The following is a 16,761-nucleotide window of genomic DNA, read 5'->3' as shown; positions in this document are numbered from 1 at the left end:
ACTGAGCCTTCCAATTTTTGGCTGTAAAAATAAAATACTTTTTTTTCTGGCCACTGTTCCATAAAGGCCATCTCTATGGAGTGTACAGCTTATAGTAGTTGTGTGGACAGAAACTCCAGTCTCTGCTTGAGAGAACTCTGCGGCTCCTTCAGGTTTCTCGTTGGTCTCTGTGCTGCTGTGTTTAAATATTTTAGTAATCCAATTTGTGTGTGATGCATCAGCACTAGTGACGAATGAGCACTACGATGCTCAGGTACTCTGTATTCGTAACAAGCATTTGGATACTCAGGCGAGCTCGACTAATGTACCGAGTATAATGAAAGTTAATGGAGACCTCAAGCATTTTTCCATATCTTCCAGAAAAATGTTCAAGTTTCCCATTGACTTCCATTATACTCTGTACATGAGCCATGCCCATCCGAGCGTTCAACTGCTCATCATGAGTACTGAGCACCTGAGAGTGGTATTTCTTGAGTGCTGATGCATCACACACAAATTGGATTACGAAAATATTGAAACACAGGTTGCAATGTAACAAAATAGGTAAAAAACCAAGGGGTGAATACTTTTGCAAGGCACTGTATCTCCCTGACACCAGCAGCAGTCATGTAGCTCTACATAAAAACACTGCCAAAACCATGTTTCACTGTAGGCACCATTTATTTAGAAAAATGAATTTGGAAAACAGCCTGGTGCCTATAATGAAACATAGTGGGGTCAGTGTTCTTATGTGGGGCTGCATGACTGCTGCTGGCGTCAGGAAGATACATTGTACATAGCTTGGAGAAGTGGTTCACCCGTATTTATTATTGGCCACAACGATATTATGTTGACAAAAAAGGTTTCTCTCAAAGACCTTGTGTTGCCAATAGTGCATGTGAGAGGCGCTATTGCAGTCCGCTTTTCCCCATCGCCTGACCCCTGGGTTCCATGACCTCGGGGATCCGGTGATGTCACGTCAACTTCCTGCTCACCTGACATCACCACGGCCGGCCCTAGTCTTCCTGAGTGATTGGGCTGTGGGCAGAGTTTCACCGTTTGTCACAGCCCAGCATGACAGCCTATCATCTCCCTATTCCCTCCTCCTTCACTGCAGAGCGCTCAAGCAGAAGACACACTGGGCTGTGATGAGCGGTGCAACTCCGCCCACAGCCCAGTGACTCATGGAGATTGTGAGTTGGTGGCGGTGATGTCAGGTGAGCAGGAAGTTTACATGACATCACCGGATCCCTGAGTTCACGGGGTCAGGCGGTGGGGAAGAGCGGACTGCAATAGCGCCACTCACAGGCACTATTGGCAACACATGTTATTTGAGAGAAATGTTTCTCAACATAATATCGTTGTGGCCAATAATGGATATGGGAGAACCACCTTTAAGTAGTCATCATGGCCAATACAATGCCAATGTAACAATAATTTAATTAACAGCTGTGGTATGTAAATAGATTTTTTTCCTCATTATTATTAAACATATAGATGAAACACACAGACCAGGCGCTTCATATTATAGATTTATTTAAGATCATTTAAAAGCATACAATGTTTCATTGAAACTCAAGACTTCACCAACAGCTCTGACTGAGTTGCTGGCTTTAACAATAGCCATATTTTACATTTATACAGAAGTTGCTAACATGGACCGCTATTGTGTTATATAGTACAACAACATAAATAAAAATCAGACACTATATCTCCCAGAAATTAAAAAAAGGTTCAAGAAATTGATATCACTGATTTATTTACATCAAAGAACCCTTAACTGACAAATATTTTATTAAGACCCCCATACACATTAGGTAACAGTTGGCTGAACTATCAATCGGCAGCCATCTTTCTCTCCTGCCTTACATACATAGGAATGCTCAGCTCAGCTGACTGACCTTCCTGTGTTCTCTACTAGAGAACCCAACTTCTTTGGTGGTGTCTTGTCTCCAGGAAGAACATTTTCTCTCGGTGGAGAGTCGGGAGGCCGCATGCATATTACATGACTAGCTGTATCTGCCAATATCAGATCAGTGGACTAAATGGACTAAAGGTGGCTTTACACACTGCAACATCGCAAACGACATTGCTGTAACGTCACCGGTTTTGTGACGCAATAGCGACCTCCCCAGCGACATTGCAGTGTGTGACACGCATCAGCGACCTGGCCCCTGCTGTGAGGTTGCTGATCGCTACAAATCGTTCAGGACCATTCTTTGGTCCTTTGTTTCCCGCTGTGCAGCATGATCGCTAGAAAGTCTCAGTGTGTAAAGGGGACTTTACAGCGACTTCGTTAGCGACTTCCCGTTCAAAAAGGGTGCTTTACAATGTCCCCAATGACTAGCTAGGTCGTTCTGCAGGTCCGGATCGCTGTAGCGTCGTTGGCCAGGTTTGCCTGTTTGACAGCTCATTAGAGACTTTGTAGCTATCCCGGCCAGGTTGGGATCACTGGTGGGATCGCTAGAAAGTCTCAGTGTGTAAAGGGGCCTTTAGACAATATTAACCCAATGTGTACAGAGGCCATTAGACTACCATATGTCTCTCTGTTTGCTTTAGGGGTGCTTCACACACAGCGAGATCGCTACTGAGATCGCTGCTGAGTCACGGTTTTTGTGACCTCATTAGCGATCTCGCTGTGTGTGACACTGAGCAGCGATCTGGCCCCTGCTGTGAGATCGCTGCTCGTTACACACAGCCCTGGTTCGTTTTTTTATTGTTGCTCTCCCGCTGATAAGCACACATCGCTGTGTGTGACAGCGAGAGAGCAACAATCCTGAATGTGCAGGGAGCAGGAGCCGGTGTCTGACAGCCTGCGGTAAGCTGTAACTAAGGTAAACATCGGGTAACCAAGGTGGTTACCCGATATTTACCTTCGTTACCAGCTCTCACGCTGCCAGTGCCGGCTCCTGCTCCCTGCACACACTAAGCTAAGCGGTGTGCGCTGGTAACTAATGTAAACATCGGGTAACCATACCCGATGTTTACCTTAGTTACCAGTGTCCGCAGCTTCCAGACGCCGGCTCCGTGCAAGCGCAGCGTCGCTTGCACGTCGCTGCTGGCTGGGGGCTGGTCACTGGTCGCTGGTGAGATCTGCCTGTTTGACAGCTCACCAGCGACCATGTAGCGATGCAGCAGCGATCCTGACCAGGTCAGATCGCTGGTCGGATCGCTGCTGCATCGCTAAAGTGTGAAGGTACCCTTAGAGTCTGTAGCACAAACGAGCAACTACAGTGTAGTCGTAAACCTTTCTAGAACAATCCATTTATCTATTAGTTTATCAATTAGTGAATGCTATATTCTTAAGGAAACCTAATCAAAGCGTGAATTACATGAGTGTGTATGTAAAATATACTACTCATATTTTATTAAGCAGCTACTATTCGCTCCATTTTTATACAGTAATATAGGAGGTGTCAAGGTTAGGCCTGTCTCATTAATCACCTTTTCAGTGCCTTAGCCACAAACACGTTTAGTTGGGAACATAAAAAGTTGACGTTACATAAAAATGCCATTATGTCTATTAGTAAGGCATTACTGAATGTGTGGGTGTTATTTTCAAAAGATATCTTGCATTCCTTGTATGATAACGTCCAAGATATTATACATTCCTTGCAGGATAACACACAGGATATCTTACATTCCCTGTGAGATAATATGCAACTGCACATTGTTTACCTCTGTGACAAAGAAAGGGAGTGTTTCCTAATTAACAAATAAAACAGATTTTGGAAGACAAGGTGCACAGATATCTAATGAAAATTAAACAGCGCACTATAAAACATGGCAAATAGTTTTACTGGTGTTAATAAGTTACACTTTGTATTTTCAGGTTCGATTTCCCTTGAATAATCTGAGTAAACCGTATAGGGTCAATGAAAATAATAAAAACATACATGACAAATAAAAAGGGCTATCTACAGAGATATTTTACAGATTATTTATATATGTACATTCTTCTACTATACAAACATCATAAATATTGAAAAATAGGTTGCCTTTCGATGTGTCAATGTTGTATAAATAGGACATACGAGTTCATATTCATTTATGGAAGACGATGAGGTGAAACAAATGTGTCATATTTGCTTTGAGGGATGGGGAAGGGGTCTGTCCGGACTATCACACGTAGCAAAGGTCAAGTACCTGTATTGCTCTTAGCAATAGTAATGAGCGATGTAGTGTACATATATCACAAGTTTCTAGTTCTAAGAATAAAGGTAAGCCATGTGATTTATGTTAGAAGAGGTATATGTATAAACAAATTGACCTGTATAGCATATAAATGACCTGGAAAAATATGCCTGTATCAGCGTGTTGTAACTTTCAGGATACATTGCAGACGTTACAGCATTGGTGTCTTGCCAATGTTGCAGTAGCAACCGTCTGAAGGCCACCTTCGATGATGGTACACTTCATGAGGCAGTATCACCGATGTTGCTTGCTAAGCATACGCCTGCCTGCGAGGCTGACATGGCATTCCTATACACTGCTCTATGGATATCATAAGTGAAGCCCAGATGTCCTCCTTGCAAATTTAGCATGTTTTTCCCTTATCAGTAGTGATATCAATGAAATATGAAGCACAGTTCATATTCTAAACATTGCTTTAGTCTACAAAATCGTTGGTTACATTTGATATAAATACCAATCTATCCCTCTCATAAAAACCCTTGACTAAGCCTGGGTCCAGACCGCCATATTTCACAGCCTGTACTTACAAGCTCATATATGACTATGAGGCTTCAAGTTGAGGTCAGTAGATTCCAGTCAAGCTGTGAAATACGTCTGGTGAAACCCGGCCTTTGGCTTCAACCTCTGTCACAAGAGAAAGCTATAGATTTTTTGATACCTGTCATATACACTGGCAGTGGGAATCAGTGCAGTCTACAGTACTGTAACAAAGACTGTGTGAAATGTCCATGGTAAACATTCGATGACTGAAACAAGGTAGGCCTTGTGTTTTGTAAATGAGAAAAATGATCCTCAAGTAATTCAGTATTTCATAAATAAACGTTTAAATATTTGAAATAATATACACGGTGTAAACTGCCGCAGGCATCAATAAGTTAGCTATTTAAATACCTCACTCTTGTACCATGCTAGGACTATACCCGCAGTCATATAATACGTGCTTTGGTGACACTCGGTGTAGTAGGTGGATTATCATTTCATTGAATGTATTTCCTGTATTGCCTAATGAGATCTGATACAAGGCATTTACGTTAGTGCTTAATGTAGTATTCCAAATTTCTCCACAAAAAATGATCATGACCTGCCATTACTTGCACAAAAAAATTTCGATAGCAACTGTATTGTACAAATCTCAAGATGTCTTCTTTCAATCAGATCTTCTGTCTTATCTTTTTTTTTTTTTTGCCGTGTGACAAAATGAATATTTCGTAAAATACTGATGTTTAAAGATACTGAAGGAAACCAACAAGGATTTCTTAAGTACAGTTTTTGCATTGCTCCCCTTAAAAGTGCTTGACCTTGTTGAGCATTTTTGGTACATAGAAGGGGATTGTGTCCATCAGTCATGTTAACACCATATCAGTGTAACATTACTCACATCAATTGGTTCCTGTAGGCACATTCAAGTATTAACAAACAATTACAAGTAACAGTAATTGACAACAGCCATCCATGTGGCTTCAGTAAAGTTTTGATAATTTGACCATTCTCCAGAATGGAATAAAATTACTTCCTCCTCTTAGAACCTTAAGATTAAGGATGGTATTGTCCAATTTGAAGTGTAGAACCAATTTCTCAAGAGTTCTCGAGTTCTACAAATTCTGGTGTCTTGAAGGAAGTGACACTGCAAGTAAATGTTTTCATTCTCAGTAGAAAGCTTGGGAAAGAACAGTTCCACTTTAAGAAAAGTGCTGGGTTCGTCACCAATTCAATTAATGCCCATCAGAGGATTCAGTGTGCACCCAGTCAATGATAATGAGGGTCATGCTGCCAATCATCACCAAAAATCCACTGATAAGAAACAGAATAGCCTAGAAAAGCAAACAAACAAAAGGTGTTATTTTATATAAAAGGTATGTGACATTAAATTCCAAAGTGACTAATATAAAAAGCTATGCTACAAGAAAAAGCCTGGTTTATAGAATTGGCCACTAGCATGAGATGTAAACCTTTTTGGTGAAACATATGATAATTAAGTCAATACTAAGGACCAGAGGGCACTCAATGAGGGTCAAAGAAAGGTAATTCCTACAGCTAAAGAGGAAAGGGTTCTTTACAGTTAGAGCTGTCAGACTGTGGAATGCCCTACCACAAGAGGCAGACACTATAACAGCTTTTAAAAAGGGCTAGATGATTTTCTCAGTACACACAACATTGTTGGTTATAAATGACTTAGTGACAAAATGTATAATTGGTGGAGGAAGGTTGAACTAGATGGACCTAGGTCTTTTTTCAACCTATGTATGTAACTATGAAATACCTTAGTTGCTAAGAATATCTGTTTTGATACATATTTCTATTTATTAAGAAGGTAAAAACACTTACCCCAATTTTTTGAACCGAGTTCATGGCTTCTTTCTTCACTAACTTTATGTAAAAAGCAGATGGTAGAATGAAAACCAACATAGCAGCAGCAGAGGCCCCTGTGTTATAAAGCAGAATGATACATTAGACTTTTATCGGTTTTATTTGATGAAACTAAATGCAAAGCAACAAACTAATTATGGCTAGTTATTTATAAACACTAAAGAGGAGCAGTGTATGGTGATGATAAATGGTATTAACTCACCGATGAATCCAAAGATGTCTCTTATAGTGGGAACAAAGATGACAAGAACGTTGGTGAATGCCAAAATCAGAATCGTGATCACAATGTGACGCCACCATGCAAAGTCCTTTCCTGCACACAACAGCTGAGTGATGGAGCTACGGATCTAAGAAGAGATAAGGAGAGCATTAAAATACATGGAATTATTTATTCTTATTATTAGTAGGGATGATCGAATACCTCAAATATTCAGCTTTGCGAATATTTTCCAAATAGGTCGCCGCTATTCGACTATTCGCGAATATTCGATGCGCAATGTAAGTTTATGGAAAACTCGAATAACAGATATTCGGAACTATTCAGGCTTCCCATAGACATACATTGCGCCGAATATTTGAGGTATTCGATCATCCCTAATTATTACCACTTTGTTTTGTCAATATTTACATTTATTTTCCAGTGTTCATAAAAATGCATAGACTATTTGTACACTTACTGGGAAAATGACAATGGGTACAGTTAAGGTGACAGCCATGAGAACGGCGAGACGCACAACTACGAAGATGATTCCTCCGGCGACTTTGGAGTATGTGTGGAGTAACTCTGGTTCAACATTACCTGCGGAAAAAAAACAAATTTAACCAGATTAAAAAGCTGGAACCCAAAAATACACTTTTTAATCTGAATAATTTCATAATCCATGCTAACTAGAGTTAAATGTTAAAAGGTGAAAACCATAGAAGTCAATGGACAATGGCATTTGAAGATTTTTAGGTGTTCGATACAGAATATTTCATTTTTTTAGAATTCTATGACAATGTTTATTGTCCTTATGCCACTTTCCGTCATTGAGTGTAAGCTCTCATGAGCCAGGCTCTTTCACTGTACTGTTACTGAGTAAGCGTATGTATATGGTAATTGCTTCATCTTTAGGTATGTAAACTATTTCCCTACAGCACACTAGAAGTTAAAGGCTCAATAAAAATTACAGGATACTAGTATATCACTTTTATAAATTGTAACAAATGAAGAGACACAAAACAATATATATGTATATGCTTGTAAAGTAATTACCATAAAAAGTCAGATAGCCAAAGAGAGCTGCCAACAGGTACATGACAAACATGGCGAAGAATGACACATTCGAAACATTCATCATCCTTTGACGACTCCGTCTGTGGAAAAGGGAAATAGTGTTTAGCACACATTCATTGGCAGCAGTCAGGGTTATTTTCCTAGCTCAAAATAGAAAAGAACATACCCTTTAAGTTCCTGGTAGATGGGAAGGACAGCTGGATGACAGACAAAGGAGAAAGTCAGGATGGGCACAGCATAGACTGTCTGTTGACAAAAAAAACACATTTTAGTACCTGAAACATCAATATGTTATACATTTTTAAGATTCTTAAAGAGTAAGGAACAAGAACTCCCCGAGGTATAGAAGTGTAGTTACCTGGGAGTTAAATACAAAGTACTTTGGCTCGCACATGCCATCATCATCATGTGTCACATTGAGTTCTGCACCATCCACGTGGTCTTCTGTAGGCAGATGAGATATCGTGTTGTTCAGAGTCGAGTTAAAGACATTGTCTGCGATCCAAGAACCACATGTGATTTCAAATTTCTTGTAGATCACCTAAAATAATAACAAAACCATGTATACCATTAGTACAGTGGAATATACTGTATATGTATAGTAAAAAGGTCATTATTATTTTTCTGCTATTTACATGTATTCAATGTATGAGTAAATAGAATTTACTTACAACAATCAGGAAAAAGACCATACACAACAGGGAGAAGCCACTTGTGTAGCCTAGATATCCTGTAATAGATGCAAAATAGGATGGATATTAGTGTTTGGTCCCATTAGCTCCCCAGCCCAGTAGCAGTCCCCAATGATTTGACCTTCAGATATGCATGAATGACATATATTCTAATTAGTGATGAGAGAGTGTGTTCAATCGGACCTCTAGCATCTGAGGTTGAAAATGCTCGAGTTTCCCATTGACTCTATTATACTTCATACTCAAGTTGCATTGGGGAACCTGATGATCGATCAAGTAATGAGCAGTGGTGAACACGGTCACCCATCACTATGTATAATATACTATAAATGTTTAATAAAACTTTAAAACTGTGTGGCTTCTAAACACTTATATGTCCTCTATCGTACGATTACTATTTATATGTGCATGTAACTCTTTCAAAGACGAGTCCAGCAATTCCTTTACATGGCCAGTCTGTTCCTCTGTAACTGAGATATCAGTGTTTGAACTGATATGCAACTAAAGCTGAAGATCTACTTGTAGCTTTGAAGTCTCTGTCACTCCAGCTCTATTCCCCTCTTAGAGCCGCCTCCTCTTATTTGGCTCCTTTGTCTGAAGTCCCACAACATAGGGTCTGTCAGTTAAGCAGGAGGAGGCGGAGCTGGCCTGGGAATAGAGCTGGAGTGACAGAGGCTTCAGATCTACCAAATGTATTTGCCTATCAATTCAAATGCGGTTTTCTCAGTAATGGAAGAAGGACTGTCCATGTAAAGGTATGGCTGGTCTTCTATTTCAAAAGAGCTACACTTGCCTATGAATAGTTTCGGGAGTGAAATCTTGCTGAAAGTTTATTAATGTTAATTCATAACATATCACAATGCCAGATTAAAACTTACCTAGGTTTCGTAGTAGCGACAAAGGAAGAATGAGGAGCACGGAGACCATCACAACCAAACAATCACCATTTAAGTACCAAGCACTGAAATAAAAAAATAAAAAATAACTTAGAAAAGTAAATGGAAGAGAAAAAAAAATACATAGTGATGGCATCAAACACGCAAATAAAGAATGAAAATCTTCTTTTGAAATAATTCAAACACTTCTGCACGGAATGAAGCATGGGGTGTGTTAAAACATCTTTATCACTTTTTAGAAGTGAAGAACCATATCATATAAATAATTTTTCAGTTATAAAAAGTTAAATCTCTAGGCGTTGACTGATTTCTTGTATGAACCAGTGTATAGCATTGGGTTGAGGCAAAAAAAAAAAAAGAAAGAAAATATTCTGTAATAGTCTGTTCAAAAGAGCACTGTCCTCGCCCCACATATATAGCTGCGGAATGCTCTTGGCAAGCTTTACTGTGCATGAAGTCACGAAATAAACATGCCTTCACCATCAACTATGAAATGTTCTGAGACGGTTTGACCCGACCGATTAATTCAGAACATATTCTACAGAGGTGGAACTGTTCCAGAAGTAAAAGTGCATGGACGTCCTGCTACAGGTATGATCTGCCTTGTAATTTGGATGACGCAGTTAAAAAACGTCCCTAAGGTCACAGTGTGACAGCAAAGTATTTATGAGTTGATCTTTCGCTTACGGCAAGTCAACAGTGGCTTACACGTCAAGAAAACGTGAAATATTTACTTATTGGCCAAGGGGTGGTTATTTTAAAGCCAATCCAAAGCTGCTCAGATTTTTTTTTACATCTATGTAAAAGGAGAGGCAAGTAATTCTACTAATAACCTGTCCCCTAAAATAATGGACATTTATAATAGATTTAGTTTATCATAAAAAAAATCAATATTTCCTAAACATATCAGAAAGCAAGTCTATTCAAAGATCCTTATTGCAAAGGTCATTTTTATAAAGAAAAACACAACAAAGAACACTGTACGAGCAATGTACATACTTTGGATCAACATTTGGTCCGATTAATTCTTTGATCACAAGCGGCAGTTCATATTTCACTATGTAGAGGTAGCTTGACATAGCTGGAAAATAAAAAAAGACAGTATAAGACAGGTGTCTTATATTAAGTAACGTGATGTCATTTCGAGGCAGTGTAAAGGCAACCTCACCTCCAATATTCTGCATGGTGATAGATCCAGAGGCTGCAAGTTTTCCGAAAATACCGAATGCTTTAAATCCCAGTTGCTCATATAATAAAGAACCTGTAAAAGACAAATCATTATTATCATGAAATATAATTAGGGATGATCGAATACCTCAAATATTCGACAACGCCCATATTCGCCGAATAGGTCGCCGCTATTCGACTATTTGTGAATATTCGATGCGCAATGTAAGTCTATGGGAAACCCGAATAGTTGCCGAATAGCAACTATTCGGGCTTCCCATAGACTTACATTGCGCATCGAATATTCGCATAGCGGCGACCTATTTGTCGGATATTTGCGAAGCCAAATATTGCCGAATATTTGTGATATTCGATCATTCATAAATATAATCATTCTGTATATTTTATTATTATTTTCGTAAAATGACCACAAAACCTACCTCCTTCATTTGCCGTCTTCAGTAATAAGTGAATAGAATATAGAGAGAATACGGAAACAAATACCAATAGGATCCTGTGTGTTAAAGAGAAAGAAATAAGCTGTTATTGAAGTAAGTTCTGCAATGTCATGCAGGCGCAGTACATATTGTATGTGATTTAGTAGCTGTCACTTATCGTAAGTGTAAGTTTGTAATAAAAAACTATTGTGAACACAAAACATAGCAGGAAGAAGATGGAGCAACGCTTCACTTCATGGTTTAAAGAGTAGGATATTGATGACTTATACTTTTACTAGCTCATCAGTATCAAATCAGGGGGGTCCAAAACTCTGCACACCCACCAATCTGCTGTTATCTACCAGCTGCTGGCTGTAAGCAAAGATGTAGTAAGAAAAAGGAGACAGTTGCACACTGTAGTGCTATGACATGTGGAACAATGAATATAAGAATATAAACTTGCATTACTGCTATGAAAAACATGTAACAATTGAGATACTTACCACATAAAATTGGCCAGTTTTATGTGAGCCCAACAGCCAGCAACAAGGCAATCTCATAGGGACCCAACAAAAAGGAGGTCACTTTGCTGTTGGCAGTTGGGCTCACATAAAACTGGCCATTTTTGTGTGCTAAGTATCTAAATCTTTACATGTTTTTTCATAGCAGTATTGCATGTCTATATTCCCATATTCAAATTGTAGCTCCAGGAAAGGAGACAAACTCTAGCACCACCTATTGGAAGTAGCAATCCTAAAAGTGACAAGTGGCCTTCTAACAAGCCTTTTCATATGACCTAGGATGTCTGCCAGATCAGAATCCCAATTTGCAGACACGGTGTTTCAGGGTGATTGCCCCTCATCAGTGTAAAGTGTGGGTAACTGATCTGGCTTATGCCCATATTCATTGCTCCACATATCTTAGCACTACAGAGTAAAATTGTCTCTATTTTGTTACTATGTTTCGTGTTCAGTCTGCACCTGTTTACATTATAAAAGGTAGGAACTGTCATCAGTCTTTTTCTTGTAATCAAAGACGAACAGTCAGCTCTGTCGACTAGTAAGTGGCAGCTGCCAGGCACTGCAGATAAGATCCACATTCATTTCAATAGATGATGCACAATAGCCGGCATCACATTACAATATTTATCACTATGGAATTATCATACGTGATTTGTGTGGTTAACAGCTCTGCCAATCGGAAATATAACTGCTAATTTTTTGGAATTCTTTACAAGATACAAAGTATCCAACCCAAGGCAAGATTGTGGTTAATTTTCCGCTATAAAGAATACCATGAAGCTGGCTATAGAGGATACTTTGTCCTTTGGTGTTTTGGAGATACAATACGAGCATTGCTCAAATGTAACAATGTGCATAATTGTTCTTAAACATGTACATGACTACTGCCTCTTGTGGTGATCAAAGGGAAGTGCAATCCAAAGAAAATTAATTATTTCTATTAAAATAATAAATAGAATAAAAATAATACAAAACTTACATAAAAAGTGCTATCCCAGTGTTAGCCATGGCATATGAGAGACCTAGAATTCCACTTCCAACGATGGCATTGCTGAGGTTAAATACTGACATGCCAAATGATGTGGTGCCCGGGAGCTGAAAGAACAGTATTATTATTATTCAGTATCCGTTAGTCACGTTTCATAGCTACAAATAAGATCAGTCTCGTCTGCGTATTGCGCCGACTCAATATTAGCCATTCAACTTACATATTCTGTCTCACATTTCTTTTTCGCCATAGTAGGTTCAAGTAAAAAATTCTGGTTTTCTGGATCCATATCATAGTGCCTGCAATAAAGATAGCACATTGTCAGAAATCATCAGTTTATTCGATTGCAGAGGCGTTCCTCCTCAGTGGTGACTGAAAAAAGGTTGCAATTACTGTACGTATATAGACTATGATGTGAAGATTATGAGTATGGATGGGGGGGGGATATTGAGAATGCCTCATGCATATTTATTTACAGACGTAAAGAGAAATGGATGCTAACCCTTTAATTGAGGACTTTTTGGCTGGATATTCCGGATAATTAAAATCGTCATTGCTGTTGGAACTCATGCTGTCTTCATCCGGAGAGATATTAAACCTTCCCATTTCTTGTTTGCTCATGGTGGCGATTTGCTTCAATAAAAAGGATATTAAAGAAGGTGTCCACGAGTTTCGCTGATGTAGACGGTGTGGCTGGTGCTGATTCTGCTGCTGCGCTTGGCTCTTTGCCTGCAAGGATGGTAAACGTCAATACCGCAGTGTGCAACATGAACCACGTGATGCTTTATGATCACGGGTTAGCCAGAATGGGAAGGGGGGCGAGGAGAGAGTGGAAAAGTACTAGCTATTCTCATAGAGCACACTGCAAATACCAAGCACCGCCTCGCCCCCCTCCCTTCTCCCTCTCCACCCTCACAAGTCAATCAAATACATTCCAAGGCCATGAGCAGATATCTAATCCCCCCAAATACTGCCATTGTTTTCAGGGTCTCCAATGAAAAAAAATACAAAAATATGATAACAAAGCAATCCCTACAGGGAATATATAACCTTCGATCTAAGATCATCTCAGCCGCCAACTACATGTCCATGCCGCATTATACGAGCAACATTTCTACACCCAACCCAAGTTCCAGCAACCGAATAGGCAACTAGAATTATATACCTATGGGCTCGTCCAATTTATAAATCACATTTCTAACATTAATTGTATATACATTGCTACTAGTTGCCATTGTATGTTATGTGCTGTGGAATTAACAGCGCTATATAAATGAATAAATATTATTATTATTATATACTAGAAAACAAAATCTTTATTAAAATGGTTGATTTGGGTAGAAATCTGTCTTTTATTGAAAACCATTTACTTATGGTAACAATACATATTCCACAGCACTTTACAATTCAGAGGGGACATGTACATATAATGGTAGAGATAAGACGGCCGCGTACTGGTTATGAACGGCTCCGGAGATGAAGCATCAGACAGGAATTTGTGGGAGAAAATGCCGGTGTCTAGAAAATTCTCTGTAAGGGCTGAGTTACCAGTAAAAAGGAAAAAAAAAAAAAAAAAAAAAAAAAAGAGTACGTAGCCAGTGAGCCAGCACATAGACGACACAGGAAAGGTACATGGCCACTCCTTGAGCCCCCTCCTCCCTCCCTGCTTCCACATTATAAGCTCTGCTATGGAGGAAGACGGAATCTGATGCAACAGCCACATGCTATTGAGGCAGTGCCCGGCTTTCAATAGCAACTCAATCATCTACAGATTTCCTCTATCCAGAAACCAGAATAGCCAAGAAATATAATGGTTTCTTAGCCCCTGTTATAAAAAAAAGAGCTATATATGTGTATTGTATGGCGCCAGTCATGCCGGCTCCTTATTCTCCCTAGGTGGGCATCTTGAGCCTTGTGTATATTAAAGCAGTTTTGTTGCTAATATTTTTCTATGAATAGTATAAACATCCACCAAATTGCATACATAGGGATGGGTATTGTAGAATTGAGCTGCCCCAGCCTTCCCTCCACATGATACAATGTAGCAGTCTACCCCCGCACTGTCACATTCCCTGCCTTGTGCGATCTCACCCACACACATATACAGCCACTTATATCTGCCACTTACCTAATCACTGGGCTCCTCACGGGGCGCTAAGAAACAAATGCCCGTATAGTAGTCCGGCGGCCGAGGTGAATAAATAACACTGAGCAGAAATAAATAGTAATAATAATAATAATAATAATAATAATAATAATAGAGGATGCAGGCCGCAGATACAGCAGCAGCTAAGTCTTTAATAAAGCAGCACCGGAGGCGACAATGCTCTTTGGGCGGCTGCTGCTCGATGACTGAACATCACCGGGGATACTCTCATTTATTATGGAATGTTACTGGGGAGGCGTTCCCCTTATGGGTGGGGCGGGCCTGCGTCATGTATGTACACACAGCATCGTGCTTCAGCCCTTTGTGTATCAACAGTACTGACCACTCCTTCCCCATCCGGACCCGCCTTCCTGGGTTAAGTCTGCATTAAGTGCTGCTGTGTTTGTTGTGTGCTGCCAGGGCCACCTCTTGTCTCCAGCACCAGCCATGTGTCACTTGTAGTTCATGGACAAGTATAGTCCTTTGGTGAGTGACCTCTGGCCAACAAGTAAAAAGTCACTCCATTTACTCCTACCTCTGCGTCCTTGCTTTACAGGAACGTTTATAGTCTACACGGAGTGAATAAATGTGCCATTAATGGAATTAGGCTATGTGCCCACGGGAGAAAATACGTGCAGATTTTGCCACGGAAAACCTGCAGATTTTCTAGATTTTCCAGATAAATCCGCAGGTTCTAGCAAGTACAGACACTCCCCATGTTATCTTATGGGATTTGGGAAGCTCTGTATCAATGCTGCGGTATTTGCAGCTACGGAAAATGCGGCGGATTTCCAGCAATCGCACGTAACTGCATGTCCATTATTCATGCGGAATTATCTACGGAATTCCCGCCTTTCCACTATGGAGATACAGGGCTGGAAATCCACAGGAATTCCTCCTGAAATCCGCACTGTTTCCGCAGGTTTACTGCAACAATTCCGCAGAAATTCCGCAACAACGGATAGCACGGATTCCGGGGAGCTGCTGCGTGAACCTGCAGAAAATTCTGCAGGTATTTCCTCCCGTGGGCCCATGGCCTTACTGAACTTCGTTTTCCTTCTTTCCCTACAAAGTCTTTTGGAGACAGTCCCTGCCATTCACCTAGATCCGTAAATCAACTTTTGTCTTGGGATTGATGAAAAGATTCACAATATCAGGACTGGTTCACACATAGCATTTTGCTGCTGCTTTTTTCCATTACTTTTTTAATGTTTTACAGTAGTTGTTTTCTAAAATCTCATTCACATGTTGCGTTTTTCACCTGTGCTGCTATACAGAATATCATCAGTCCTTTTACCGTTTTTAATGAGATTCTTTCCCTCCTGAGATCAATGAGTTAGAGAAGGAAATAATAAATAAATAATCAAATAATGCGCAGAAAGTAAAGCACCACTTGTAAAATGCCATGGAATAAATGGTGCAATAATAATAATAATTATTAAAAGTACATCAATAATGCAAAAAAAAACACAAAAAAACAAACATTTTATTATGCTGCTGTTTTTTTTTCTGCTGATTATCTGAAGTATCAAAAAATGCACAGAAAGTAAATCGTGACTTTTTAAAGCGCCATGGAATAAATGTTCGCGATAATAAATAATAATAGTAGTAATAATAATAATAATAATTAGAAAGTGCATCAATAATTGAAAAAAAAACAAAAAAACACACAGAAAACAAACATTTTATCATGCTGCTGCTTTTTTTTCTGCTGAAAGTAAGTTGCCACTTTTTAAAACGCCTTGAAATAAATGGCGCTATAATAATAATAAGAATAATAATAATCAAGGGCATCAATAATGCAAAAAACACAAACAAAAAAAACTAAAACATTTTATCATACTGCTGCTTTTTTCCTGCTGATTTTCTGAAATTTTCCACTAAAAAACCATGTGAGTGAACGAACCCATACATTATTACAGCAGAGAGTGTTATTCTGCTCTCTAATCCTAACCATGGATTTTTGGTGATCTATACAGTATATGTATATATTTGTACATGAACTTTTGATGTTTCACATTTGCAGTGGAGTCCAGCTTTCCTAAGTAACCACCCAGCTTTCCTGACTAAGCTATCATTTTTTCTTCCTGCTGCTGTG

The 16,761-nt window shown here is 39.4% G+C and overlaps 1 protein-coding gene across 1 annotated transcript; it reads right to left on the bottom strand.

The window, feature by feature from the left end:
- Positions 1-1,498: 1,498 nt before the first annotated feature.
- SLC38A2 (solute carrier family 38 member 2) lies at positions 1,499-14,887 on the bottom strand. Its single transcript, XM_075344959.1, has 16 exons — positions 14,646-14,887; positions 13,020-13,246; positions 12,738-12,816; positions 12,509-12,624; positions 11,012-11,085; positions 10,573-10,665; positions 10,404-10,485; positions 9,387-9,469; positions 8,488-8,546; positions 8,175-8,357; positions 7,983-8,062; positions 7,796-7,896; positions 7,218-7,339; positions 6,743-6,887; positions 6,499-6,596; positions 1,499-5,984 (listed from the first exon to the last, which is right to left on the bottom strand). Exons 2-16 carry the CDS (start codon positions 13,136-13,138, stop codon positions 5,886-5,888), a joined length of 1,533 nt encoding a protein of 510 aa, XP_075201074.1. The 5' UTR covers positions 13,139-13,246; positions 14,646-14,887; the 3' UTR covers positions 1,499-5,885.
- Positions 14,888-16,761: the final 1,874 nt, after the last annotated feature.

Source organism: Anomaloglossus baeobatrachus, chromosome 4, assembly GCF_048569485.1.
Source record: "Anomaloglossus baeobatrachus isolate aAnoBae1 chromosome 4, aAnoBae1.hap1, whole genome shotgun sequence".
NCBI lineage: Eukaryota > Metazoa > Chordata > Amphibia > Anura > Aromobatidae > Anomaloglossus > Anomaloglossus baeobatrachus.
The sequence above is the reverse complement of the archived record's forward strand: the minus strand, read 5'-3'. Positions and strand labels throughout refer to the sequence as shown.